This window comes from Triticum aestivum, chromosome 7A (assembly GCF_018294505.1).
Source record: "Triticum aestivum cultivar Chinese Spring chromosome 7A, IWGSC CS RefSeq v2.1, whole genome shotgun sequence".
Classification (NCBI taxonomy): domain Eukaryota; kingdom Viridiplantae; phylum Streptophyta; class Magnoliopsida; order Poales; family Poaceae; genus Triticum; species Triticum aestivum.
This window is the reverse complement of record NC_057812.1, coordinates 503,126,769-503,153,007: the sequence shown is the minus strand read 5'-3', so window position 1 is coordinate 503,153,007 and position 26,239 is coordinate 503,126,769. Positions and strand designations below refer to the sequence as shown.

Sequence of the window (26,239 nt, the reverse complement as noted above, 5' to 3'; positions counted from 1 at the left end):
AAAGTAGAGGGCATCTAACTTGTTTTTGCAGGGCGTGCTATGATGTGATATGGTCAAGACGTGATGATATATAAATTGTTGTATGAGATGATCATGTTTTGTAGTAGTTATCGGCAACTAGCAGGAGCCATATGGTTGTCGCTTTATTGTATAAAATGCAATCGCCATGTAATTGCTTTACTTTATCACTAAGCAGTATCGATTGTCGTAGAAGCAATAGTTGGCGAGACGACAACGATGCTTCGATGGAGATCAAGGTGTCAAGTCGGTGACGATGGTGATCATGATGGTGCTTTGGAGATGGAGATCAAAGGCACAAGATGACAACGGCCATATCATATCACTTATATTGATTGCATGTGATGTTTATCCTTTATGCATCTTATTTTGCTTAGTATGGAGGTAGCATTATAAGATGATCTCTCACTAAAATTTCAAGGTATAAGTGTCCTCCCTGAGTATGCACCATTGCGACAGTTCTTCGTGCTGAGACACCACATGATGATCAGGTGTGATAAGCTCTACGTTCACATACAACGGGTGCAAGCCAGTTTTGCACACGCAGAATACTTGGGTTAAACTTGACGAGACTAGCATATGTAGATATGGCCTCAGAACACTGAGACCGAAAGTTCGAGCGTGAATCATATAGTAGATATGATCAACATAGTGATGTTCACCATTGAAAACTTCTCCATCTCACGTGATGATCGGACATGGTTTAGTTGATATGGATCACGTGATCATTTAGATGACTAGAGGGATGTCTATATAAGTGGGAGTTCTTGAGTAATATGATTAATTGAACTTTAATTTATCATGAACTTAGTCCTGATAGTATTTGCATAACTATGTTGTAGATCAATACCTCGCGATGTAGCTCCCCGTTTATTTTTGATATGTTCCTAGAGAAAAACTATGTTGAAAGATGATAGTAGCAATGATGCGGACTGGGTCCGTGATCTGAGGAGTATCCTCATTACTGCACAAAAGAATTATGTCCTTGATGCACCGCTAGGTGACGGACCTATTGCAGGAGCAGATGCAGACGTTATGAACTTTTGGCAAGCTCGGTGTGATGACTACTTGATAGTTCAGTGCAACATGCTTTACAGCTTAGAACCGGTACATTAAAAACATTTTGAACGCCACGGAGCATATAAGGTGTTCCAAGAGCTGAAATTGGTATTTCAGACTCATGCCCGAGTCGAGAGGTATGAGACCTCTGACAAGTACTTTGCCTACAAGATGGAGGAGAATAGCTCAACCAGTGAGCACGTGCTCAGAATGTTTGAGTACTACAATTGCTTGAATCAAATGGGAGTTAATCTTCCAGATAAGATAGTGATTGACAGAGTTATGTAGTTGTCAGTGTCAAAACCGGCGGATCTCGGGTAGGGGGTCCCGAACTGTGCGTGTAAGGTTGATGGTAACAGGAGACAGGGGACACGAAGTATTACCCAGGTCCGGGCCCTCTCGATGGAGGTAATACCCTACGTCCTGCTTGATTAACATTGATGAGTATGGGGCTTACAAGAGTTGATCTACCACAAGATCGTAATGGCTAAAACCCTAGGAGTCTGTATGATTATGATTGCCTCTACGGACTAAACCCTTCGGTTTATATAGACACTGGAGGGGCCTAGGGTTGTACAAAGTCGGTTACATAGAAAGGAAATAGTACATCCGGCCGCCTAGCTTGCCTTCCATGCAAAGGAGAGTCCTATCCGGACACGGGAGGAAGTCTTCTATCTTGTATCTTCATGGCCCAATAGTCTGGCCAACGTCACACAGGTCGGACGCCCGAAGACCCCTTAATCCAGGACTCCCTCAGTAGCCCCCGAACCAGGCTTCAATGACGAGGTGTCCGGCATGCAGATTGTCTTCGGCATTGCAAGGTGGGTTCCTCCTCCAATCACTTCAAAGTACCTGACTTAAAGAGCTGTATTCGACCCTCCATTTAATGTCACACCCATCGGCTTCTGTGCCTCCACACCTTCTGCTTCCACGTGTCGAGTGAATACGAGAGGTCAGGGTATTTTTTGCATAACCCCCCTCTGGCCACATAAGAGAGGCCTCTATTTAAAGGGATTGGATCTCAGATCCATTCCACACCCAGCGGAAAATCCTCAGAGTCTTTGCCATAGGAAACCATTCGACATGGCTAGTGTCCCTAGTTCCTCCTCCCGCCCTCACGGCTCCGAAAAAGGCGATTGGGAGAGATACTTTGTATCCCATGAGCAGTTGGTCAAGCTCCAAACACAAGGATTCCTTCCCCCCGCATTTGGTCCCTGTTCGAGCAGGATTGACCACCTTCACAAGCGAAGTTCTGGCGGAAAATTTCCCAATCCAACCAGGGGGAACGAGTGTGCTTCGTATATATCTTACTTGTTGAGAGGCGTCGGGTTTCCAATACACCCTTTCCTCCATGGACTCCTGGAGTATTACGGCCTCCAACTGCACAACCTCACGCTGGCCTCTATCCTGCACATTGCGGGTTTTGTTGCCATGTGCGAGCTTTTCCTGGGCTGTGAAGCCCACTTTGATTTGTGGAGGAAGCTATTCTGCCTCATCCCTCGCAACCGAGAAGGGTCGATATTCGAGGTGGGCGGCGTTGAAGTATGGCGCATAGCCGGGACCGGATACCTGTCCGGTACGCCGAAGAAGGCGCCCGAAGGATGGCCCTCAGAATGGTTCTATATCGAGGATGTTGCTCTCCCCGACCCAGTGCGAAGGGGTCTTCCCGAATTTTCAAGTGCTCCACTGAAGAAACGCCATAGCTGGCGCCCCCGGAGTCTCGAGGAGGAAGATAGCACGGAAGTCCATCAATTGATGGGCAAGATAAAGACACTTGCCCAGTCCAGATTATCAATAATCGAGGTGATGTCGACTTCCATAGTGCGGGGGGTCCAGCCACTTCAATACGGAGGGCTTCCCATGTGGCACTATAATCGGGAGGATGATGCCTCATGCTGCGGTCGGAAGGGTCTGAACACCCCCACCGCTTTGGTCAAAATATTGGCCGAATTGTACAAAGGGGAGAAAGAGGAGCTCATTCGTCTGAAACGTCGAGATGGATTTTCCATGTACAATCCTCCGAGCTGGGTGAGTTCTAATCCCACCACTTTACTCGATCCTCTCCCTGAATCGCTTTTAATGGATATTGACTCATCTATTTGTAACAGGAATGGCGGAAGGTCACCGAGGGGATTTATAGCCCCGCCCCACATCCAGAGGATCCCAAACGGGACCTAGACCCCAGATTCGAAGAGGATCTGGACATATTTGTGGAGCTCGAGGATGGAGTATTCTACCAGGCGAGCTATGATGGCACAGTAGTGCCAATCGTGGCTGACTATCCCGGCCTCCTTCCTGCCTCATATGTAAGTAATCAAGAGACATCTTCTTTGAAAGAGCTTCCTCATTATGCCTCACCCATTGCACTATTTCATGCTCCAAAGGGGAGGCGCTCGACGCCACAACATGCACCAGAGGCATCTCCTAGGAGAGCAGTGCCCGCACCGAGCAAAACTTCAAAGAGAAAGGCGAATGACAATACGGCAGAACCTTCATCAAAGAGGTATGATTTTTCAACCATGCCTCTTGGCAGTCATATCAAACTGTGACATTATCCGTTGTGTCTTATCAGGAAAAGCGTTCGCCGGACTATGTCTGGGGATCCTGCCGGCCATGCCTCCACTAGTCAGATTCCAGACCCTGCCCTAAGGGCGGGGGCTGACACGGGAGTGGCGCCGGACTGTCCTTCCGTAGAGGACTCAGATGATATGTCTGTTACAAACTCTGAAGTGGAGAGTGCCATGAATCATCGGCGCCGGAGGGCTGCTCTCCGCGACCCCAGCTTTTCAAAAGAGGCATTCAATGCCTTCAACTCGGTCGATGCATACATCTGAACTGCTCGGGATGGACTTGCCAGAGCCATGGACTAGCATTTAAAAAGTATGCGGGTAAGGGTAGATTTGATAATCATATACCAGTAGCCCCCGAGACTTGAAGCGGTTGATACAACTGATTTAAGGATCATTGTATAATCAGGTACTCACGGAGAAGAACAGCCTGTTGTGTCAAGAGATAGAAAAGTGTCAGACCCAGCTAGCTGTGGCTACCGCCGAATTGGAGAAATCCAAGGGGGCATCACCGGGTAATGTTTCCCCGCTATCAAGGGAAATGACACCTATGGTATCACTGCGGTCCCTTTTTGCTACGGTTGGCGGGCGCGGGGTTGTGCAAAGAGCGGGTCTAGAAGGCAGCACGAGGATCGTTTACCCAGGTTCGGGCCGCAAGGATTCGTAATACCCTAGTCCTGCTTTGGTGTATATTTGAGTGTTCTTGAGTTCTTGAAATAGCTACGACGTGTGCGTCGTCCAAAAAATACGAATCCTCTCTCAGTATGTCGCGGGCCTCCTTTTATAGTCAAAAGGGGCTGCCATAGTGGCACACAGGAGGTGGAAAGGTATACAGTAATCGAGCCTATCTCCTGGCACCGTAGGACACACGCATTTAATGTGCTGCCGACGTGCCCTTCTTGCTTTATTAGGGACAGCAAGGAAGCACGTCCCAGCTGTCGCCGCCTCGCCTGGCTTTGACGCCCGTCCGAACTGACGAGGCGTGTAGTGCCACGTTGGCTGGCTGCTGAGTTGGTGCGGTGGCTAAATCTTCATGAAGATCGGCATGCCACCACGCAGGTGCTTGTCGAGTCGGCCTAGAGGACGCACGTCTCCACGCAGGTGCCTGCCTAGCTGGTGGGCTGGTAGCTGCATGGGAACGGCGGTGGAGTCTTGGCAGATGTGGGACTGGCTGCGGCCCCACGGATGTTTTCGGCAAGAGTATTGCCGAGGACCCGACAAGGGTCTTGCCGCAGCATCTTGGTCGTCCCCGGCAAGGGTCTTGCCGGGGGTCTCGTGGGTATCCTTGGCAAGGATCTTGCCAAGGATCGTCGTCTTCTGGGCGCCATCTAGTCTTGTGTGTTTCTGGTTTCCACAAAGATTTGCATGCCACCATGGAGGTGCCTCCCGAGCCTCGGTTCCAATGATGTCGATGGCGTTGGAACTCACATGCTCAAGGGTGGATGTGACATTGGTGTTGGGAAAGTTGCCCCGGCAAGGTTCTTGTCGGGGCTGCGGAGGCCGCCCGGGCAAGGGCCTTGCCGGGGGAGTCCACTTTGCCCCTCTGCTCTTCGTGTTGCTAGCTTGGTGTTGTTCTGGCTGTCTTGTGGCTTTGCTTCCTTCCTATGCCCCGCTAGGTGCGGCCATAGGCGTGGCTCCAACTGCCCGCGCACAAGTAAAGGGGTACAAAAAAGGACCCCTCCTTTTATGCACCGACACCCGCATCAGAAAAAAGTATAATCATATACCAGTAATATTAATATTGTTGTGTTTCCACTGACGGGGTCAGTAGATCAACTGAGGGAAAAGCTGAAAATCGCCTAGGCTGGTGAATAGGAGGCCAAAAGGCAACATGCAGCAGGCGGGCGTGTGCTGACGCGGGCCAGGGATGAAAAGAAACAAGCTGCAAGATTCCAATACCCTGCTGGGTAAAGAACTAAAAGATGTGCGAGCCCAGCTGGCTGACGTCGTCAAAGAGAATATGAGGCTACAAGGCGACATATTCAGTATGTGTTTAACTTTACCTTTATGTAATTCGGCAAAGAAATGATCTGACAGATTTATGTCTGCGGGTATGTTGACTGGCCATCCCGAAGAGGAAATGTCCGGCTCTCAAGGCGACCTTCTGCAAGAGTTGTCCCAATTGCACGAGCGAGCTCGGCAAGCAATGCGAAGCATTGCCAAAGCTTTGTGGCCGTCCGCCTCTCCTCCAGGGAGTATGGAGGAGCTTGTGAAGCTATTCCAGGGAGTTCGGTGGCGCTTTCGATTATGGAAGATATCAGCCTGCCGAGAGGGTGCGCGAGAGGCCTGGGCCATGTTAAAAACACGGTACACCAAGCTCGATCCGAATCATATGGCCCGGGTCAGACCTAAGGGGTCAGATGGAAAGGAAACTCCGGTTAGTTTGGTATACGACCAAGTAAAGGTAGCCGCCACATATTCCCAACAAGATTGTAAGGTAGACAGCCTGTTAGACGGCATAGAATAAGAAGTTTTTGAGTCTAAATGACTATGTACTTCAATTGACAAATTTGTTCCTAGCCGGATTGTAAAACGATTGTCATGGCAGACCTTTTCGCTTCGAGCTCTGGACCCGAAGGCTCGGAGTGTTTTCGAATACCTACTCGGTAATATAAACCGGGGTATGCATGGAAACTAGGCGTAGGGGTCATAGTTGCTTGAACAGACAAGTTGTATCCGGCTAGCTATGTTATATTACATTGTAATTGTAAGAAACATCTTCCAGGGAGAATAGTTCCGTTAAGGGTTCCTTTCCCTGGGCGAATATGCGTTAGTATGCATGTCCGACTGTGATTGAAAAAATCGCAGTGTGAATGACATCTAGGGGTTCATAGTGTAATGAGTGTAACACGTCTTTAGTCCGCCGACCGAATATTCCCTTAATAACGCTAGCTTTTGGCTTCACCTAGTCCGAGGTATACGTCCGGATGACCCGGCAGTAACAATCGCAGAGGTGCTCCCTTTATGCCGTAGCTGAACAAACGGGAACATAGGGCATAAGCACGGGAGCCAGGCAACCCAGCTTGGCCAAAACTTAAGTCATAACGATGCATATAATGGCAAAGAAAAGGTACATATGCAGAAGAGGACACATATGTGTTGAGCTTGATGCTCGGAAAAGAATAATAAGCTTCTGTAAAAGAAGCCCCCAGGTATTATGAGTGTATACATTTAAGGATGTGCACATCATAGGTGTGCGGTGTGGTCACACAAGAGCTAAAGAGCTAAACGAAAAGTTAAAGAGAGGAAAATAAAATAATGGGAACAAAAGGAGAAGAAGACCAACAAAGAGTCCGGCTCTAGGCGTAGAATCTTCGGAGTCTGGCGGCATTCCATGGGTTCGGCTCTAAGCGGTTGTCCGATGCATCACGCGGGCGGTACACTCCTCCAATGAGAACTTCATCTATGATGAAGGGACCCTCCCACTTGGGCTTGAGTTTGTCCTTTTTCTTCTCTGGTAGGCGTAGAACAAGTTTGCCAATGTTATAAGTCTTGGCACGCACTTCTTTGCTTTGATATCTGCGAGCCTGTTGTTGATAAAATGCGAAACAGGCTTTTGCGATGTCGCGCTCCTCCTCCAGGGCATCTAAGTCATCCCGCCGATCAAGCTCGGCCTCTCTCTCTCTCCCTCTCTCTCTCTCTCTTCATACATGCGCACTCGATGTGAGTCATGAATAATGTCGCAGGGAAACACAGCCTCTACGCCATACACCATGAAGAAGGGTGTATATCCGGTAGTGCGATTGGGCGTGGTCCGCAACCCCCAGAGTACGGAGTCGAGCTCCTCAACCCAGTGCTTTTCTGATTCTTTCAAATACCACACTAGTCTAGGCTTAATGCCGCTCATAATAAGACCATTAGCTCATTCGACTTGACCGTTTGTTTGTGGATGATAGACCGAGGCATAATCGAGTTTAATGCCCAATTTAGCACACCAGGATTTCACTTCATCGGCTGTGAAATTGGAGTCGTTATCATTGATGGTTGTGTGGGACACCATAATGGTGCACGACATCGGATATAAAGTCTATCACCGGTCCAGCTTCGGCCGTTTTCACTGGTTTGGCCTCCACTTGGTGAATTTATCTACCATGACTAGCAGATATTTTTTCTTATGGCTACCTCCTTTAAGGGGCCCCACCATATCAAGCCCCCAGACCGCAAAAGGCCAAGTAATGGGGATTGTTTGTAGTGCAGTAGGCGGCATATGGCTTTGATTGGCGAAGAGCTGGCATCCGACACAACGTAGGACCAAGTCTTGTGCGTCTGCTCGAGCCGTCGTCTAGAAAAAACCTGTACGGAAGGCCTTACTTACAAGGGCCCGAGCCTCGGCGTGGTGACCGCCAAGGCCAGCATGAATTTCGGCCAGGAGTTGCCGTCCTTCTTCTTCGGAGATACATCTTTGAAGGACTCCAGTAGCACTTTTCTTATAGAGCTCTCCGTCATGGACCTTGTAGGCTTTCGAGCGCCGAACAATGCAGCGAGCCTCATTCTGGTCCTCAGGGAGCTCTCGCCTATTAAGGTAGGCCAAGGATGGTTTGGTCCATGGGGTAATTACTACCATGGTTAGATGGGCCGATGGTGTTATTTGGGTGGCCGAGCCCCTGATGATATCGGTATTGTGTTCGGAATCTGGGGGTCTAGTCGGATCCGGACTAGTGTTGCCGCTCTCATCCTGCCATACCACAGATGGCTTGAAGATCCTTTCCAAAAAGATGTTAGGCGGGACGGGGTCGTGCTTGGCGCCCATGCGAGTGAGGACGTCTGCCGCTTGATTACTTTCTCGAGCCACATGATGGAACTCGAGTCCCTCGAACCGTGCTGATATTTTGAGCACGGCATTACGATAGGCCGCCATCTTCGGATCCTTGGCATCGAAGTCTCCATTTATTTGGGATATTGTGAGGTTTGAATCCCCGCGCACCTCCAGGCGTTGTATGCCCATGGAGGTAGCCATCCGAAGACCGTGCAATAAGGCCTCATATTCGGCTGCATTGTTTGAGTCTGTGTATAGTATTTGGAGTACATACTGGACCGTGTCTCTAGTGGGGGACTTTAAAACGACTCCTGCTCCTAAACCAGCCAGCATTTTAGAACCATCGAAGTACATGACCCAGTTGGAATATGTGCCGTACTCTTTAGGGAGTTCGGCCTCTGTCCATTCGGCGACGAAGTCGGCCAATACTTGGGATTTAATAGCCCGGCGTGGTTTGTATGTTATGTCAAATGGTAGGAGCTCAATATCCCACTTGGCAATCCGACCCATAGCGTCGCAGTTATTTATTATGTCATTAAGTGGTACTTCGGAAGCCATTGTAATCGAGCACTCTTGGAAGTAGTGTTGTAGCTTCCGGGATGCCATGAATACCGCATATGCTATCTTTTGGTAATGTGGGTACCAGGATTTGCATGGTGTAAGGACAGTGGATATGTAGTATACCGGTTTCTGGAGTGGGAACTTGTGTCCATCCTCCTCTCGCTCAACGACGAGCACTACGCTCACCACCTGGTGCGTTGCAGAGATTATAATAACATCGGTTCACCGACGTTTGGCGCGGCTAGGATTGGGTTGCTTGCTAAAAGAGCCTTTATTTCCTCCAGTCCGGCCTTTGACGCTTCTGTCCACTCGAAGTGATCGGTACATTGGAGAAGTTGATAAAGTGGCAATGCTTTTTCTCCTAGTCTGGAGATAAAGCGGCTTAAAGCTGCCATGCATCCGGCTAGTTTTTGGACCTGTTTAAGGTCAGTTGGTGTAGCCAATTGTGACAAAGCTCGGATTTTGTCTGGATTTGCCTCAATTCCTATATTGGAAACGATGAAGCCGAGCAGCTTTCCGGCGGGAACGCCGAAAACACACTTTTCCGGATTGAGCTTAATGTCATATGTCCGGAGGTTGTCGAATGTGAGACGCAAGTCGTCGATTAACGACTCGACATGTTTATTCTTGATGATGACGTCATCCACATATGCTTCCACTGTCTTGCCGGTTTGCTTCTCCAGGCATATTTGAATCATGCGTTGGTAGGTGGCGCTAGCGTTTTTAAGCCCAAAGGGCATAGTGTTGAAGCAGAAAGGCCCATATGGGGTGATGAATGCCGTTGCAGCTTGATCGGATTCCTTCATTTTAATTTGATGGTATCTGGAGTATGCGTCGAGAAAACACAGTGAGTCGTGTCCTGCAGTAGCATCAATGATCTGATCGATGCAGGGGGTGTGGAAGGGATCCTTAGGGCAAGCCTTATTGACGTCTTTAAAGTTGACGCACAGGCGCCAGGATTTGTCCTTCTTTGGTACCATCACCAGGTTTGCTAGCTAGTCCGGGTGTTTTATTTCTCTGATGAATCCGGCCTCGATTAACTTCGCTAGCTCCTCCCCCATGGCTTGTCGTTTGGGTTTGGAAAAGCGCCGCAGTGTTTGCTTGACCGGCTTATATCCCTTCAATATATTGAGGCTGTGTTCAGCCAGCCTGCATGGGATTCCCCGCATATCAGAAGGGTGCCAGGCGAATATATCCCAGTTCTCGCGCAGGAACGTTCGTAGTGCGGCGTCAACCGTTGGGTCCAGCTGTGCCCCGATGGAAGCTGTCTTCTTGGGGTTCGTCGAGTGGACTTGGAATTTGACTATTTCGTCTACTGGTTTGAAGGAGGTGGATTTGGGACGCTTATCAAGGATTACGTTGTCCCTATCCACCATAGAGCGTAGTGCGGTTAACTCTTCGGCCGCGGGGGCCTCAGACAGTGCCTCGAGGGCTAGGGATGTTGTTTTGTTTTCGGCGCGGAGGGCTATGTCTGGATCACTAGCAAGAGTGATAATACCGTTGGGCCCGGGCATCTTGAGCTTCATATACCCGTAATGAGGTGTAGCTTGAAAGCGTGTGAATGCATCTCGCCCCAACAGGGCATGATATCCACTGTTGAAAGGGGCCACTTGGAAGGTTATCTCCTCGGACCAATAGTTCTCCGGCGTGCCGAATACCACATCGAGTGTAATTATCCCCGCGCATCGTGCCTCCCGACTAGGAATGATCCCTCAGAAGGTTGTATTACTATGCTCGATGCGGCTCCTGTCTATTTCCATTTTATTCAGTGTGTCCTCGTAGATGAGGTTTAGTCCGCTGCCACCGTCCATGAGCACTTTAGTGAGCCGAAAGCCATCCACAATTGGGTTGAGGACCAAGGCGGCTGGTGCCCGGACTGACCGAATTTTTGGTTCGTCACTAGCATTGAAAGTTATGGCTGTGTCGTTCCAAGTATTTATTGTTGTTACTTGGCAGACTTCGGCGAGGTCGCGGAGTGCCCTCTTGCGCCGATTGTTTGAAGTGAAAGTCTCAAAGACTGTCAATACTCTATGGTCATCATGTTCTGGGGGGAGTTGCTCCGTGGTGTTTTTGGTGAGGATATCCTCGCCGCTCTTGGCCACTTGCCGGAGTATCCAACATGCTCTAAGGCTGTGGGTTGGTATGATATCTGGTGTTGTGTGTATTTTGCATGGCCTATCGAGCCATACCTCCAGAACGGTTCTGCGGCCCGTGATGGGCTTAGATTTCTTTACTATTGGGTCGAGCGCCCCATGAGGGTGCATCCTTTTTGCCCGGACGAGGGGTTGAGTGGAAACCGGTGGTTCCCAGTGAGCTGCCTGAGTTTTCCAGGCACTTTCCATTGCGCAGTACTTCTGTACTATGGTTGCCAAGTCAGCAAAGTGTTATATGTGACGGCGGTTGATGGCATTGAGGATTCCTTCGTCCGTGCAATTATTGCAGAATACTAAGATCGCGTCTTCGTCGCGGCAATCTTTAATTTTGTCTTTGACAAGGAGGAATCTGGCCCAAAAGTGATGGACTGTTTCCTGAGACTGATGTCGTATGCACGTGAGATCGCGCATATCTGGGTGGGTGGGTGGATTTAGATCCGAACCCTAACCCAACTTGGGATCCGGAGTCTGAGGAACTTCCAAGCTTAATAGTTCGGGCTCCGGGATATCAACAGATTTTTCAGGTCAGTCGTCCGATTCTAGGTTCGGAGGACGGGGCGTGTTGTTCCGCGGATGGGTATCTGGCTCTTCGAGCTCAGAAATTCGAACATAGTTCGTCCTCAATATAGAGGAAGAGTTGTTGATTTGCTCCTCTACTACCGCTATCTGATGGGTGATCGACAAAGATTTGATATCTCTCTGATCGGGTTTAAGCCCAATCCGATCGTAGTCTGTAGCGACCCCCAAGGCAGCGATGCGACCCAGGAGCTCGTTTAAAGATGACAACTCTGTCGGATCCAACCATTTGGAGTATTCTGGGTCAACACGAAGGCGATTTTCGATGACCCAAGAAGTCATCATCTGCTTAACAGCTGGACGGGCGGTCATGGAAAGCGGCCCGGCCGGAGGATTTGGCCTGAGGCCAGGGCTCCTCCGGAGGTGATACTGTCCTTGATAACAAGGCGAGCCATCAATCCTGTCTTCGACATCGGAGAGGAACTCTCAATGAAAGCACCAATATCGGTGAACTAGCGGATCTCGGGTAGAGGGTACCGAACTGTGCGTCCAAGGTTGATGGTAACAGGAGACAGGGGACACAAAGTTTTACCCAGGTTCGGGCCCTCTCGATGGAGGTAATACCCTACTTACTGCTTGATTTATATTGATGAATATGGGGGTTACAAGAGTTGATCTACCAAGAGATCGTAATGGCTAAAACCCTAGGAGTCTGGCCTGTATGATTATGTTTGCCTCTACGGACTAAACCCTCCGGTTTATATAGACACCGGAGGGGCCTAGGGTTGTACAAAGTCGGTTACAAAGAAAGGAAATAGTACATCTGGCCACCTAGCTTTCCTTCCATGCAAAGGAGAGTCCTATCCGGACACGGGAGGAAGTCTTCTATCATGTATCTTCATGGCCCAATAGTCCGGCCCACGTCACACAGGCCGGACGCCCGAGGACCCCTTAATCCAGGACTCCCTCACTAGTCACTATCACCAAGTTACTGGAACTTCGTGATGAACTATAATATGCAAGGGATGCCGAAAATGATTCCATGAGCTCTTCGCAATGCTGAAATCAGCGAAGGTAGAAATCAAGAAATAGCATCAAGTGTTGATGGTTGACAAGACCACTAGTTTCAAGTAAAAGGGCAAGGGAAAGAAATGGAACTTCAAGAAGAATGACTTGCAAGTTGCCACTCCCATGAAGAAGCCCAAAGCTAGACCCAAGCGTGAAACTGAGTGCTACTACTGCAAAGGAAATGGTCACTGGAAGTGGAACTGCCCTTGATACTTGGCGGACAAGAAGGATGGCAAAGTGAACAAAGGTATATTCGATATACATGTTATTGATGTGTACTTTACTAGTGTTTATAGCAACCCCTCGGTATTTGATATTGGTTCAGTTGCTAAGAGTAGTAACTCGAAACGGGAGTTGCAAAATAAACAAAGACTAGTTAAGGGTGAGGTGATGATGTGTGTTGGAAGTGATTCCAAGGTTGATAAGATCACCATCGCACACTCCCTTTGCCTTCGGGATTAGTGTTGAACCTAAAATAAATGTTACTTGGTGTTTCCGTTGAGCATGAATATGATTGGATCATGTTTATTGCAAAACGGTTATTCATTTAAGTCAAAGAATAATTGTTATTCTATTTACATGAATAAAACCTTCTATGGTCATACACTCAATATAAATGGTTTATTGAATCTCAATTTTAGTAATACACATATTCATAATATTGAAGCCAAAAGATGCTAAGTTAATAATGATAGTGCAACTTATTTGTGGCACTTCTGTTTAGATCATATTGGTGTAAAGCGCATGAAGAAACTCCATACCGATGGGCTTTTGGAATCACTTGATTATGAATCACTTGATACTTGCGAACCATGCCTCATGGGCAAGATGACTAAGACTCCGTTCTCCGGAACAATGGAGCGAGCAACAGACTTGTTGGAAATAATACATACTGATGTATGCGGTCCGATAAGTGTTGATGCTCGCGGCGGGTATCATTATTTTATGACTTTCACAGATGATTTGAGCAAATATGGGTATATCTACTTGATGAAAGATAAGTCTGAAACATTTGAAAAGTTCAAAGAATTTCAGAGTGAGGTGGAAAATCATCGTAACAAGAAAATAAAGTTTCTATGATCTGATCGTGGAGGTGAACATTTGAGTTACGAGTTTGGTCTTCATTTGAAACAATGCGGAATAGTTTCACAACTCCCGCCACCCTGAACACCACAGCATAATGGTGTGTCCGAACGTCGTAACCGCACTTTATTAGATATTGTGCGATCTGTGATATCTCTTACTGATTTACCGTTATCGTTTTGGGGTTATGCATTAAGACAACTACATTCACGTTAAATAGTGCACCATATAAAATCCATTGAGATGACACCGTATGAACTGTGGTTTAGCAAGAAACCTAAGCTGTCGTTTCTTAAAGTTTGGGGTTGCGATGCTTATGTGAAAAAGTTTCAACCTAATAAGCTCGAACCCAAATCAGAGAAGTGCGTCTTCATAGGATACCCAAGAGAAAATGTTGGGTACACCTTCTATCACAGATCCGAAGGCAAGATCATTGTTGCTAAATGGATCCTTTCTAGAGAAGGGGTTTCTCTCGAAAGAAGTGAGTGGGAGGAAGTAGAACTTGATGAGGTAATTGTACCTTCTCTCGAATTGGAAAGTAGTTCATCGCAGGAATTAGTTCTAGTGATGCCTACACTAATTAGCGAGGAAGTTAATGATGATGATCATAAAACTCAAGTTACTATTGAACCTCGTAGGTCAATCAGACTATGTTCCGCACCAGAGTGGTACGGTAATCCTGTTTTGGAAATCATGTTACTAGACCATGACGAACCTACGAACTATGAGGAAGCGATGATGAGCCCAAATTCCGCGAAATGGCTTAAGGCCATGAAATCTAAGATAGGATCCATGTATAAGAACAAAGTATGGACTTTGGTTGACTTGCCCGATGATCGGCAAGCCATAGAGAATAAAATGGATCTTCAAGAGGAAGACGGACGCTGATAGTAGTGTTACTATATACAAAGCTCGAATTGTCACAAAAAATGTTTTTGACAAGTTCAAGGTGTTGACTACAATGAGATTTTTTCACTTGTATCGATGCTTAAAAGTCTGTCCGAATCATGTTAACAATTGCCGCATTTTATGAAATTTGGCAAATGGATGTCAAACCCGCATTCCTTAATGGATTTCTTAAAGAAGAGTTGTATATGATGCAGCCAGAAGGTTTTGTCGATCCTAAAGGTGCTAACAAAGTGTGCAAAGCTCCAGCGATCCATCTATGGACTGGTGCAAGCATCTCAGAGTTGGAATATACGCTTTGATGAGTTGATCAAAGCATACAGTTTTATACAGACTTGCGGTGAAGCCTGTATTTACAAGAAAGTGAGTGGGAGCACTACAACCTTTCTGATAAGTATCTGTGAATGACATATTGTTGATCAGAAATGATGTAGAATTTTCTGGAAAGCATAAAGGAGTGTTTGAAAGGAGTTTTTTCAAAGAAAGACCTCGGTGAAGCTGCTTACATATTGAGCATCAAGATCTATAGAGATAGATCAAGACACTTGATAAGTTTTTTCAATAAGTACATACCTTGACAAGTTTCTGAAGTAGTTCAAAATGGAATAGTCAAAGAAGGAGTTCTTGCCTGTGTTGCAAGGTGTGAAGTTGAGTAAGACTCAAAGCCCGACCACGACAGAAGATAGAGAGAGAATGCAAGTCATTGCCTATGCCTCAAGCATAGGTTCTATAAAGTATGTCATGCTATGTACCAGACCTATTGTATACCCTACACTGAGTTTGGCAAGGGAGTACAATAGTGATCTAGGAGTAGACCATTGGACATTGGTCAAAATTATCCTTAGAGGACTAAGGAAATATTTCTCGATTATGGAGGTCATAAAGAGTTCGTCGTAAAGAGTTACGTCGATGCAAGCTTTGACATCGATCTGGATGACTCTGAGTTTGATTGAGATACATATTGAAAGCGGGAGAAAATAGCTAGAGTAGCTCCGTGCAGAGCATTGTAGACATAGATATTTGCAAAATGCATAAGGATCTGAATGTGGCAGACCCGTAGACTAAAACTTATCTCACAAGCAAAACATGATCACACCTTAATGTTCTTGGGTGTTGATCATATAGCGGTGTGAACTAGATTATTGAGTCTAGTAAACCCTTTGAGTGTTGGTCACATGGCGATGTAAACTATAGAGTGTTGAATCACATGACGATGTGAACTATTGGTGTTAAATCACATGGCGATGTGAACTAGATTATTGACTCTAGTGCAAGTGGGAGACTGAAGGAAATATGCCCTAGAGGCAATAATAAAGTTGTTATTTTTATTTCCTTATATCATGATAAATGTTTATTATTCATGCTAGAATTGTATTAACCAGAAACTTGATACATTTGTGAATACATAGACAAAACAAAGTGTCCCTAGTATACCGGAGGAACACTTTGTGTGCTACGAAACGTCACAACATAACTAGGTGATTATAAAGGTGCTCTACAGGTGTCTCCGATGGTGTTTGTTGAGTTGGCATAGATCGAGATTAGGATTTGTCACTCCGAATGTCGGAGAGGTATCTCTGGGCCCTCTCGGTAATGCTCATCACTATAAGCGTTGCAGGCAATGTGACTAATGAGTTAGTTGCGGGATGATGCATTATGGAACGAGTAAAGAGACTTGCCGGTAACGAGATTGAACTAGGTATGATGATATCGACGATCGAATCTCGGGCAAGTAACATACCGATGACAAAGGGAACAATGTATGTTGTTATGCGGTTTGACTGATAAAGATCTTCGTAGAATATGTAGGAGCCAATATGAGCATCCAGGTTCTGTTATTGGTTATTGATCGGAGATGTGTCTCGGTCATGTCTACATAGTTCTTGAACCCATAGGGTCCGCACACTTAACGTTCGATGATGATTTGTATTATGAGTTATGTGATTTGATGTACCAAAGTTTGTTCGGAGTCCTGGATGAGATCACGGACATGACGAGGAGTCTCGAAATGGTCGAGAGGTAAAGATTCATATATTGGAACGTTGCATTTGGACATCGGAATGGTTCCGGGTGATTCAGGCATTTTTTCGGAGTACTAGGAGGTTACCGGAACCCCCGGAGAAAGATATGGGCCTTATGGGCCATAGAAGGGAGGCTAACCAGCCCACAAGGGTTGGTGCGCCCCCCACAATGGAGGAGGCCGAATTGGACTTGGGAAGGGGGCGCCACCCCCCTTTCCTTCTCCTACTCCCTCTCCTTCCCCTTTTCCCCCTCCGGTAGAAGGAAAAAAGTGTGGGGTCGAATCCTACTAGGACTGGAGTCCTAGTAGGACTCCCCTTTCCCTGGCGTGCCCCTTGTTGGTCGGCCTCCTCCTCCCCTCCTTTATATACGGGGGAAGGGAGGCACCCCAAAGACACACAAGTTGATCTTTACCCGTGTGCGGTGCCCCCCTCTACAATTTTACACCTCGGTCATATTGTCGTGGTGCTTAGGCGAAGCCCTGCATCGGTAACTTCATCATCACCATCACCATGCCATCGTGCTGATGGAACTCTCCCTCGGCCTCAACTAGATCAAGAGTTCGAGGCACGTCACCGAGTTGAACGTGTGCATATCGCGGAGGTGTCGTGCGTTCGGTACTTGGATCGGTTGGATCGCTAATACGTTCGACTACATCAACCGCGTTACTAAACGCTTCCGCTTTCGGTCTACGAGGGTACGTGTACACACTCTCCCCGCTCATTGCTATGCTTCTCCTAGATAGATCTTGCATGATCGTAGGCAAAATTTTTGAAATACTACGTTCCCCAACACCTGGTGACTGCCACGTTGCAGATGGTGGGGGTGCAGAGCATCGGGAGCGTGTCAGCGCCAGCCGTGGTTGCGGGGTGGTCCCTTGAGTCGAAGGTGAGGTCGGCCATACGCGCTTGGTGGCGCTCCTCGCTGTATGTGGGCGGCGCCCACTTGGCAAAAGAACTGCTTGACGTGGCGGTCCAAGGCCGACGCTTGTGAGCCGCCGAGGATGGCCGCAACGGCATGAGGCGCTGGCGCCGTGAAACATGTGATAAAAAGGCCGTGCAGCTCCTCCCAGGAGGCCATTGAAGACTCCGGCAAGCCCATGAGCCAGGCGCGCGACACGCCCGTGAGGGCCATGGGTAGCCAGTTTGCCATGGCCTTGTCATTGCCGCCAGCCACCAAAACAGCCTCCGCGTATGCCTGGAGAAACCCCGTCGGGTCCGCCGCGCCGTCGTAATGAGGCGGCAGCTCCGGCCTGAACTTGGGCGGCCACTGCACCAAGCTCTGAGACCCACGACTCCCCCGAACACACCCATTAGTCCGGTCGGTGGAGCGACGCCCGCCATGAGAGCCAAACGGCGTGGTGGAGTGTGGCAAGCGGAGAGGCGAATCTTCAACGCACCCCTACCTAGCGCCAAATGTCATATTCCCGGCTCCGCAGACCTTGGATAGATTCGAACTCTGGGGTGCGTGCGAAGAACTCGACCTCCCTAGCCTGCCTACTCGCCGATCTCACAGCCTGGCTCAATGAACAGGAAGGAAACAAGACAAGGCAGTTTATCCAGGTTGGGGCCATCTTGCAGTGTAAAACCCTACTCCTACTTTGTGGTGGATTAGCCTCGAGGTGGGCTGAGGATGAACTAGTACAGTGGGAGAACAACCTCACGAGGTGTGTTCTTGTGTGGGTGTGAGCTGGTGAGGGAGGAGTGGATTCGATCCCCCTCTATGGTAGTAGCTAGACTATATTTATAGTGGCCTTGGTCCTCTTCCCCCAAAACGAAGGCGGGAAGGGATCCCCACAACGGCCAAATTCGAAGGGGGACAACTAGTACATCTTATCCTGACGAAAGGTGGTCTTCGCCTGCAAAGCTTCTGGTCGTGACGCCGTGGTGGGCTCGGTGATGACCTTCATCCTGCCGTCCTGAGGGTCTTGGCCTTGTTGCATGAGAATGGAAACCTTTGGCTGATTCATCGGGACTCCGTGCCTGCGCTTGCCTCCTTAGCACCAAAGAGAAAACTGTTGTACTGCACCCTCTGGCGCCCGCCTGGCCTTGGTCGTCATGGCTTGCGTCATCTGAACCTCACGAGGTGGAAAGCTTGCATAGAGATCTCCGCTCCTCAGGAGCCAGCCTGAGGAGGCCGCTCCTCCTGGAGGTCTTGGTGTCGTCTGCCTTGCGAAGCTTGGCCCCTCGCGAGGGTCTTGTGTTGGTGACGCTAAAGGTGGGCCATACCAGGCCGTCGGTGGAGCCACGTTGTGGGCCGCGGACAGGCAAGTCTGGGTACCCCCGTTCCCAGAACACCGACAGTTACAATCCCCCCAACATCAATCATATGACCATTCATTAAAAAAATGAATCTCCAACTAATTTTGTGATGAACTAGGGTTCATATGGAAACTACATAGAATCTCTCCAACTAGTTACTAGAGTTCATATTCAACTCCATACATCATATGGAATCAAGCTAAACAAACCTAGCATCGATCAAAATTAAAATCTAGTAGGAAAATAGGGTTTATTTGGACCAAATAATGCATCGAATCGAATGCTTTTTGACTAAAACAAATTGGAGGGATTGAGAGAGCTTACTTTTCTCGTTTTGGAGCCATATCGATCCGCAAAAATGGTGAAGAGACGAAGAAGATCAGAGGAGGGGAGTGGGGGGGGGGGCTCTCTATTGCTAGGCGACGCGGCGCAGTCGCGGGAGAGAAGATGGGGGCTGGAGTTCGTGGGTGGGCCCCGCGCCCCGGTCTTTAGCGGTAGGGTTGCATAGCCTACCACTTAGGACTCTGGCGGTAGGGTGGGCCGCAGGAGACGTCTATCGTTTACTCGGATTGACGTGGAAGAGTGAGCTATCGCCTAGGCTTCTGGTGCTAGCCTTTACAACCCTACTTTCGAGGACCCTGGCGATAGGAAAAAGGCTCAAATCTCGAAAAACTTTTAAACCGGGGTCAGATCCGGCTAAACTTTTCGAAAAAGGTCAAAACACAAAAATTAGCCATGTGTGAAGAACTTTGTGTGATGTGATGAAGAACTGCCGCTTGATCGTCAACAATTTCTGGCGCGGATGTTTTTATTATTAAATTTGCAGTATCGTTTTAGAGGATCTGTTCAGTCATTGTTTGCGCGATACCGTAAATCAGTATATCCCTCAAACGTTTTTTGCGGTACCGATTTATAGCTGATCTGGAGATGCTAAGTGTGATTCAGAAAAAGTACGAGAGAGTTAGCAGCAGCAAGTCAATAAAGACAAACTAGGGTGGGTGTCGGCCGAGGAAGCGAGAGAAAGAGGAGCGCACGGAGGGTGTCTTCTTTCGAGAGGGGGAGGGGAGAGGGGAGAGACCAAGGGAAGCTTCGCCGAGGATGGCCGCCGTCCCTCCGCCGGAGACCGCGCTCTCCTCCGCGGCGGACGGCTCGGATGACGAGGATGGGGACCAGTGCCGCATCTGCCGCTTCCCAGCCGAGGCGGATCGCCCTCTGCGCCGCCCCTGCGCCTGCAGCGGCAGCATCAGGTTCGTCCACGACGACTGCCTCCTCCGATGGCTCGCCACCAGCCGCCAATCCCGGTGCGAGGTATCCCTCTAGTCTTCGCCTCCGCCTGCCCTCTCTCGGCATCGATCATATCCGCCATGAATGGTCCATGCCCTTGTTTGCTAATTTCGATTCATGCTGTTGCTGTGTGGTTCGCGCTTAGCTTAATCTTCGAGTTCCAATTCGACGCGATGCTCATGTTCCTCTGCTCCTTCGATCAGGTGTGCAGCCGCGAGATCACCATCAGCCCTCTCTACGCTCCAAACGCCCCTGCGAGGCTGCCCCTTTCCGAATTCATGCTCGGCTTGGCCAACAAGGTCATGGGTTGGGTTATCGTGCTGCTCTCCCTCGTCGTCGCGGTCCTCGTCTGGGAATTCATCATGCCCGTCACCACTCTCTGGACATGGCGCCTCGCTCTCTCCAGGAGCTTTGCTCAAGTGAGACACCTGCTCTCCCTCCGGCTCTCCGCCACCTCCTTCTTTGCAGATGGGTTCTACAGGTTCAGGTTCATGCCTTCCGTGGATACCATATTCGCCTGTGTTTCTATCAGAAGAGCCTTCGTCAGGGACCTTGGCCATTTTAGACAGCTTAACGGGCTCGCCAGAATTGGTGCTGATGCTGTTGCTCCATTTGCTCTCTGGGTTGCTCGCCTGGAAACTCACCTTCAAAACAGATTTGGGGGATTGGATAGCCTGCAAGTCCTTGCGCTGCATACTGTGGAAGCTTCCTTGATGGTACGCTTCTTGCTTTGATCTCCCCACTGTCCTCTGACTGTACATTTATCGTTTTCCTTTTCTGAGGGAACGTCCACAAGCTTTGCACATCTTATGACTAAGTAGAGAAGCAAATTCTAATTCACAAGAGCCTGGCATTAAGGGTTTTTTCATCCAACACCAACTACTGTTTCTTGTTTACTGTGATGGGAGGATTCTACATTCTACCTGCAGGAGTAGAGCACTGATTAATGAAGTTATATTCTAGAGATTAAGCACATCTTGTCATGGTTTTGCTTAACACTGGTCATAGTAGAGTATAACTTCAGTTCAAAGGGAAGATGCCGCTTACGGTCCTGGCTATTGCGAGTAATAGCAAAACTTAAATGATTTGGTCATCACATGGACCAAAATAGTACGAGTTCTTTTGTAAAACTGGATGGCGTTCAGTTCTTTACCTTTTTCCTACCCTGCAATTGGGAGAGACATCATCAATATGGTTTGCTGTCCATCAGTCTGGACCCTGGAGGCGTAGAAAGTGCAATGTTGGATGACTATTCCTAATATGTAGGTTTAGGATTTCTTAGGCCATTATTTTGAGTGCACCTCCATGAGTGGCTAACCTTGTCCTCCTTGGTGCTTTAATCATTGTGTTGTTGCTGTAGCTTTTGTTACCTTGTTGGGCTAGTTCCACCATGGTTTTAATTAACATTTTTGGACAATGCTTCAACACCACATGTGGATGCTTTATTGCTTTTGTAGGATGGAGGCTTCAGATATCTTCTGCTTATCTTTTTTAATATACTTAATTTCGGAAAATTCTAACTAAATCATTTTCTATTCAGGTGGTAATAGTTGACATAGGCATTGCTTTCATGTTTGGTTTTGTTCCCTTCACGTTGGGAAGGATAATCCTATGGTGCGTTTCGTGTTTCAATTTTGGAAATGTGGATGATGTCAACTCATACGCTTCAACAGCTTATATCCTTTTAATTGGATATGGATTTATCTTTTCACTGGGTGTAACTTTTGGTGGGATGCATACTTTCCATCAATACTCGAGGGGAGAACGACTTCTGATTGCCATTTTCTTCAAGATCTTGGCTGATGGGACATGCTGGTTGTTGAGCCCCTTTAGATGGCTGCATCGTATACATGTAATGATCCGCAAGACATTCTCTCTCTGCCAGATGTTCTTCAGAGGGATCGCAAATTTGATCACTTTTGCCAACTTTTCTCTTAATGTCATAAACATGATTATAGTATTCCCCTTGCTCTTTGGCTGGTCTCTTGATATCTGTACTTCGAAAATGTTTGGTGCAACAATACATCAAAGGTTCAAACTTCTGTGGGCTTCATCCTTTTCTTCTATTACTCTACATTGGCTTACTGGATGCATCTTTTTGATACTACGCTCCAAATTGTCCAGTCTTCTTCGCCCGGTATTTATCGTACTGTATTTGTGGTCTCATCATTTCGTAGTGCATGCAGTATATGTTTCAGGGGTGTAACAGTAATTTTTTTGTTTGCTTGTGAATAGATACTGAGGCCAGGAGTTAGTATTCCATTTTTCCATCTTGCTGAAGAGCATAATGTGAAACCATGCATGCGCGAACCATTCTATATTATCTCTTTCAAGAAGCTTCCTCGTCTTTTTGTTGGCATTATCAATGTTGGTATGGTCTTTCTTGTTCCTGTTCAAATCGCTGGTGGATTGGCACCTAAGTTGTTCCCATTAGATATCATGTAAGTATTCTTTTTTCTTCTTCATCTTATGCATCTGCCAGTCTTTGGTGATTCAACGCATTTATTTTAATATTATGAACTGTAGCTACTTCGATCCACCTACTAAGGGCACATCATTTTGGCAAGCGCCACGGACCTACGCAGAGTTACTTTCTGGCATTGTCCTTCTGAGGTTTCTCATTTGCAATACACTCAAATACCTTCAACCTCGCAAACTGGTGGAGAAGATACTGCGAAATTGGTTTGCCACTACTGGACAAGCTCTTGGTCTATTAGATTTGTTGATTGTCCAGCCTGACGGAGCATCTGGACATGAGGTTAGTAATAGTGTCGCACCAAATGACCAGTATGGCAGCACTTACGAAGCTATGGCTAATAGGTAAACTCCCATATTTTTGTTCACTCAAGGGACTGTACATTCTGCACTATTTGTAACCTGATGCTCCCACACCCATTCTCTAATATGATCTAATTTTATTTCTTTATATGATTTCATTGTTGACTATTCATTTAAGATACATGCATTCTGGTGGTTAGGCAGTAGTGTTGGTGTTTGTTCTTTTTGCACACTTTTATCTTTAGAATGAAGAGGGTACCCAATCTCGGTATATATCTTCCCAAATGTGTCTCGTCACAGGAATTTCCATCTTTTGGGGGTTAAACATTGCATAGGTGGTTCTAGTATGCCACAGAACTGGTAATCGAATATTTGGATCCTCAAACTTGTACAAACTGGATCAAATATTGAAGTGAGATCCATATATGGTTGTACTGTCTGACATTACTTCCATATGGGCACTATGGATCATGTAAAAACAATACTTCAAACACTGTTCCAAATATAGGTCAGTTAACTGCTATTCAGACCCCTCCCGATATGAGAACGCGCTATTCGAGCCATTAACTGGTAGGTTCAGTTAATTTGTCTGACAAGCCGATTTATCAGTTGTCAAGCTGAATTATCGGCTGGGTCAATTAACTGCTAGGCCTTTTTTAGCCCAAAACTGGCCCGTTCCCTCCCTATGTTTCAATGTTCAGGTTTATGGCCTTCCAGATCGGCTGCAACATCAGAACATCAAGGCAACAATTTCCTTGTTGCTATGTAGCCTAGGATTGCATATTTAGATACTTAGTACATTGCATGTTGCTATATAGCCTAGGATGTATTGATATGGCCCTAGTTGACCTCCTGATAAATGGGTTACCGATAAATTTAGTTAAATGGCTGATTCACCGTTTAATCCCTACCCAGCACCCAACTGATATGGTACCAGTTACCGATATCCTGAACATTGACTTCAAGAAACAAATATGCGTACCATTGTTGCATCTTCAGTACGGCAATTTTAGTCTTCAGTCAAAATAAATTATATTTTCTTTGAATTCTTTTTCTAATCTCGTTTTTATTTCCTATACTTGCCTGCTCATTTTTTACCATTCAACTAATTAATGTTTTGCAAACTCAAGATGTTGGCTGCACAATTTTTCTAGAAGATATTTACCCTTCTTACACATTGTAACAGGAGATCTGTTGCAGTTCGAATGACACTACTTGTAGTGCTAGCATGGTTGACTGTTGTGATACTCAACACTGTTGTGCTTATCTTTCCAATCTCAGTTGGGCGTGCATTATTGTTGGCCATCCCTCAGCTGCCAGTAGCAGGTGGATTGAAGTCCAATGGTAATAATTGCTCAGAGATGATCACTGAAATTCCTCTGTAAATGAAGTGAATGTTTGTTTATGTTATTCATCTTATTTGGGCTTACTTGGGTAATCTTTCTTTTAGATCTGTTTGCGTTTGCTGTTGGATTTTGCACCATATCAACTATTATTGCCGCCTCTAGAGATTCATTTGTCTACATGACATCTGGGAGAACATGCATTCTAGCTTCTGTTATCTGCAAGTGGGGTATAACTGCTCTGAAGAGCTCTCCTCTTTTGTTCATATGGGTGAGCATTTTAATTGAGGTGGTTTCATTTTTATTTTATTTTGATAAAACAGTTCAGTAACTTGTTGTTTGTTGCCAGATTGTTATCATTCCCATTCTAATAGGATTGCTGGTTGATTTTCTCCTGATATCACCCTTCAAGTTCCTGGTTGATTTTCTGGTGATGTCACCCTTCATTGTGCCCTCTGATGACATTCCAGTTCTAGACTTCTTCAGCATTTGGTTCCTGGGGATGCTATTGCTGAAATTCTGGACTAATTTGGTGAGATGCAACTTGTCTTGTCACTTTTCTGATGTCTTAACTTGTATTTATCATGTATGCACCATACTTGGCATAATCAGGCGATCGCAATTATTTGGGAAAATTTGCTACTCCCTCCGTTCTAAAATGCTTGTCGTAGTTTTAATTCGAACTAAAACCATGACAAGTATTTTGGAAAGGAGGGAGTACATGACACCAAAAGTGTACCAGTTGCAAAATGCATAGTTTCCTTGCTAAAGCGAATTATCAAAATGAACAGTGCATATTTTATTTTAGTCCATCTCATTTGCAAAGCTGTTTTGTTGTTATTAGTCACAATATTTTTGTAATTGACTCTTCCCATTGAGAAAGCCTGCAATATTTAATTCGTCTCCCGTGCCGCCTCAGGCATGCTATCAAGTATCAATTGCCAATATCTGCCCAATGATGGCTGAGTTTCTATTCTGACTGATCTTGCAATGGGCACATGGTTACTTAATGTAGTAGTTTGCTGGTAATTTGCCAGGTTATTCTAATTAGATATTTTTGTTACCATTGTTGAAGGCTCATTGGACAAGGGACGCGCCTTTCCTGGCTCATTTCATTGATGGAAGATGGGACTGGAAGCTTACTCGGGCAAAGGATGATGGCTTTGCAGGGTTGAGGGCAAAGTGGGTCTTGCAAGATATATTGATGCCTATCACCATGAAGCTAGTGATTGTTCTGTGTGTTCCTTATGTGCTTGCGAAGGGCCTTTTCCCAAGGTTTGGCTACTCTGCTGCGGTGAACTCGACGGTGTACCATTTCGCATGGCTGGGCAGCCTCGCCTTATATGCGCTCTGCTACCTTGCCAAGGTATTCTGGGGTGTCCTGGTGAAACTCCACGATTCTATCAGGGATGAGCGCTATATTATCGGGCAGAGGCTGCAAGACTACACTGACAACAGCTGAAGGCCCTTCTCCTTGCAACTCAGTTTTCTATAGTAGTTAGGTTTAAACATAACAACAGTCGGCATCAGGAAGCGAAGAGGCCGTGTTACAGATGGAGATGATACAGTGAGATGTCGGAGAGGTAGTTTGCTTGTAAATATGGATGTAGTTTTAGTTGCCATCACCTGTTGGTCACGATCTTTTGTGCCGGTTCGGTAGGTTGCTGAGTCTTGAGAATTTGATCGTAATCGTGGTTGTAATAGCCTATGGTTTTTAGGAATCTCAGACACCTTTTGCAATCGTCATTACATGAGGGCCTTGGTCTGGTGCTGATTCGGGCAATGTTATCAAATTCTGAGGTTTTCACTTGTTTCTGGGGCTGTAGCCATATGGGTGTGGTGTTTCTCGGCATTTTGGTAGCCCTCA

General features: G+C 46.9%; 1 protein-coding gene across 1 annotated transcript; it reads left to right on the top strand.

The window, feature by feature from the left end:
* The first annotated feature begins 19,967 nt into the window (after positions 1 to 19,967).
* Positions 19,968 to 26,187, top strand: LOC123147838 (probable E3 ubiquitin ligase SUD1). The gene is made up of 9 exons (XM_044567154.1): positions 19,968 to 20,275; positions 20,455 to 20,967; positions 21,792 to 22,388; positions 22,487 to 22,692; positions 22,778 to 23,071; positions 24,216 to 24,373; positions 24,480 to 24,643; positions 24,722 to 24,904; positions 25,448 to 26,187. The coding sequence occupies exons 1-9, from the start codon at positions 20,066 to 20,068 to the stop codon at positions 25,832 to 25,834; spliced, it is 2,712 nt and encodes a 903-aa protein (XP_044423089.1). The 5' UTR covers positions 19,968 to 20,065; the 3' UTR covers positions 25,835 to 26,187.
* Positions 26,188 to 26,239: the final 52 nt, after the last annotated feature.